The sequence below is a fragment of the Brachycentrus maculatus genome, unplaced genomic scaffold, assembly GCF_059751285.1.
Source record: "Brachycentrus maculatus isolate JH-2025_06_01 unplaced genomic scaffold, ASM5975128v1 h1tg000005l, whole genome shotgun sequence".
Lineage (NCBI taxonomy): Eukaryota > Metazoa > Arthropoda > Insecta > Trichoptera > Brachycentridae > Brachycentrus > Brachycentrus maculatus.
The window spans coordinates 1,187,501-1,190,005 of NW_028280760.1; the positions used below are offsets into that span (position 1 = coordinate 1,187,501).

At 29.2% G+C, this 2,505-nt stretch overlaps 1 protein-coding gene across 1 annotated transcript in view; it reads right to left on the reverse strand.

Annotated features, from left to right (window-relative positions):
- LOC148313792 (uncharacterized) overlaps positions 1–1,976 on the reverse strand; it is a 58,488-nt gene extending 56,512 nt beyond the window's left edge. The window contains exon 1 of the mRNA XM_088256595.1: positions 1,792–1,976. Coding sequence (XP_088112721.1) covers positions 1,792–1,858 — 67 coding nt within the window. The 5' untranslated portion in view covers positions 1,859–1,976. The remainder of the gene's footprint in view (positions 1–1,791) is intronic.
- Positions 1,977–2,505: the final 529 nt, after the last annotated feature.

Sequence of the window (2,505 nt, forward strand, 5' to 3'; positions counted from 1 at the left end):
TTCGCCCCAGAATCTATGGTTGATTTGGACACATTCAAAATGTTGTGAATAAAAAAAAACAGGTCATGTTTTCATGCGATTCCCAGCATGTAAAAATAATCCGGGATTGGGATCATGCATATATCCACATAAAAGGATCTCTGCTAAATAAAAAGCTTTCTCAATCCAACATAGGTAGCTGATATGTACTGTATCATGATATTAATCACATGTCTTGGAGTTCCAAAATTTGAGTAGTGTGGTTGTCAATCATGGGTAGAATTGTGAATGTTACACATGTATCCTGTGATCACTTAATCAGCTTATGACAGGTCAAAAGCTCCATACATGTACATAAATACCCAGACATCCATATTCTTCTTATCTAACCTCTGTTCACAGTTATTTTACCTCTGTTAAAAAAAAATAGATACATAAATAATTTTTTTTTAAATCAGGTAAAATATCTGTGAATAGAGTGTAAATTGAGATGTCAAAATATAAAAAAAACGCCTAAGTGGAGAAACCCGGATTTGAGAATAGGGATTTGGACACACTCGAAATATTGTGAATTAAATAATTACATATACTTACATACAATTTAATTTACATCATTAGTTTTGTAAAATTATTCAATTCATTCAAATATAATAGTACATTTTCGATTTACGAAAAGACCCTATTTTAATGTGCAGCAACAAATTTGGTAGTATGTAAAAAGTTGACGTAGAGGTTAAACGTTTTTATTTTGGACCTTATATCCGACAGAAGGTACATATTATCATACCGGAATAATTAGTGTCGGTAACATGTGTTATTATGTACATAAATAATTGCAAGGCATATTTATAAATTTATATAATTAATTAACACATCAATTATGTAAAATGTGCTAAATTACACCTGTTAGTCCCATTAAGTAATTTTATTTATTTAATTTACATGCTTGATCATTTACAATATAGTATTTTAAAAAAAGACAATTGAACCACGATACTGCCTTGTTAGCAGTTTTGTTTGTTTACAACATATAATGCATACATGTATATATATATATATATATATATATATATATATATATATATATATATATATATATATATATATATATATATATATATATATATATATATATATATATATATATATATATACATATATATATATATATATATAAATATATATATACATATATATATATATATATATATATATATATATATATATATATATATATATATATATATATATATATATATATATATATATATAAACATACATGTATAAAACAGCATGTTACATTTACAATAAAATCAGGTTATTTTGTTACTTTTTTAGATCGTAAAACGAAGAATAAAATTTTATTTATTGATTTTATTTATTAATTTGTAGAACTCCTTAATTTGTATTTTAAATATTAAAATTAAAACACAAATATTGAGTCACCTTTTTATTTTTTACTTTATTTAAATAAAATAAAAAATAAAAATTCGTGACGATTGTTTTGCCTTGTTAGGGCATTAGTTTGATAATGCCCTAATCAAGGCTAAACAATTCTCACGAATATTTATTTATTTATTTTATTTTATGTTTAAAAAAAATTAAATATACGTACAACTAAACTCAAAATCAGGGTTTTGATTTTAACATCTTTTTAAAAGTAAAATCTTATAGTAAATAACGTTAATTTTATACCCTCTTGAATTGTCAATTGCTATTTTATTTTAAAGAATCATTTCAGCGACGAAATTTAAAGATTTGAATCAAATATTTTTTATTATTAATTTGGTTTTGATAAAAATTAAAACAAACCTTTAAAGAATATCGCGGATAGCAGACACAATAGTGTCACCACCCCCCTGAAGCCTTCCGTTCGCATGGTTAAGCACAGATTTCCACCTCACAAACGTTCGGCTTTCACCTGCGGAAAATACACCAGAGCTTTTTCAAGTGCGCGCCAAAACTCATGCGCGTTTCGCGACGGACCGAATTCAACTGAGGGACTGCTCACTGCTCAGTTCCACGTTGTGTACGGTGTACAGTGTGTACTGTAGGTGCGAGTGTGCACTGTATACTATCCACTATCCACCCGGTATCCAGCTTCCCGCATTGGCGAAATTAAATAGCGCTCAAATGCGGGCATGCCGCACGCACTCTCCGTCCCCCGAACGTGATTTTGGCGCGTTTATGGCCACTCTCCATTTCTCGCGTCAACTCTCTCGACGCGTCCTGTGCGTCCAACACGGCTTCCGTGTCCATACAGATATTGCAGCCAAGCGTTGACGGAAGTCGCGTTGAATAAAGACAAGCATTCTTACGAATACACTTATTTATGGTGTTTAAATAGAAAGTACAATAAAGTTACGGCTTCAAAAAAATTGCGAATTTAAATTTATGTGTACCTATCACATTATTTTATACGCAGTGAACGTGTTAATTAATCTAAAAAAAATCGGTGACATATCTTACCTAATCTAAATTAGCCAACGAAGAATATCTCAAGATGTTGCATATGACGGAAAATAA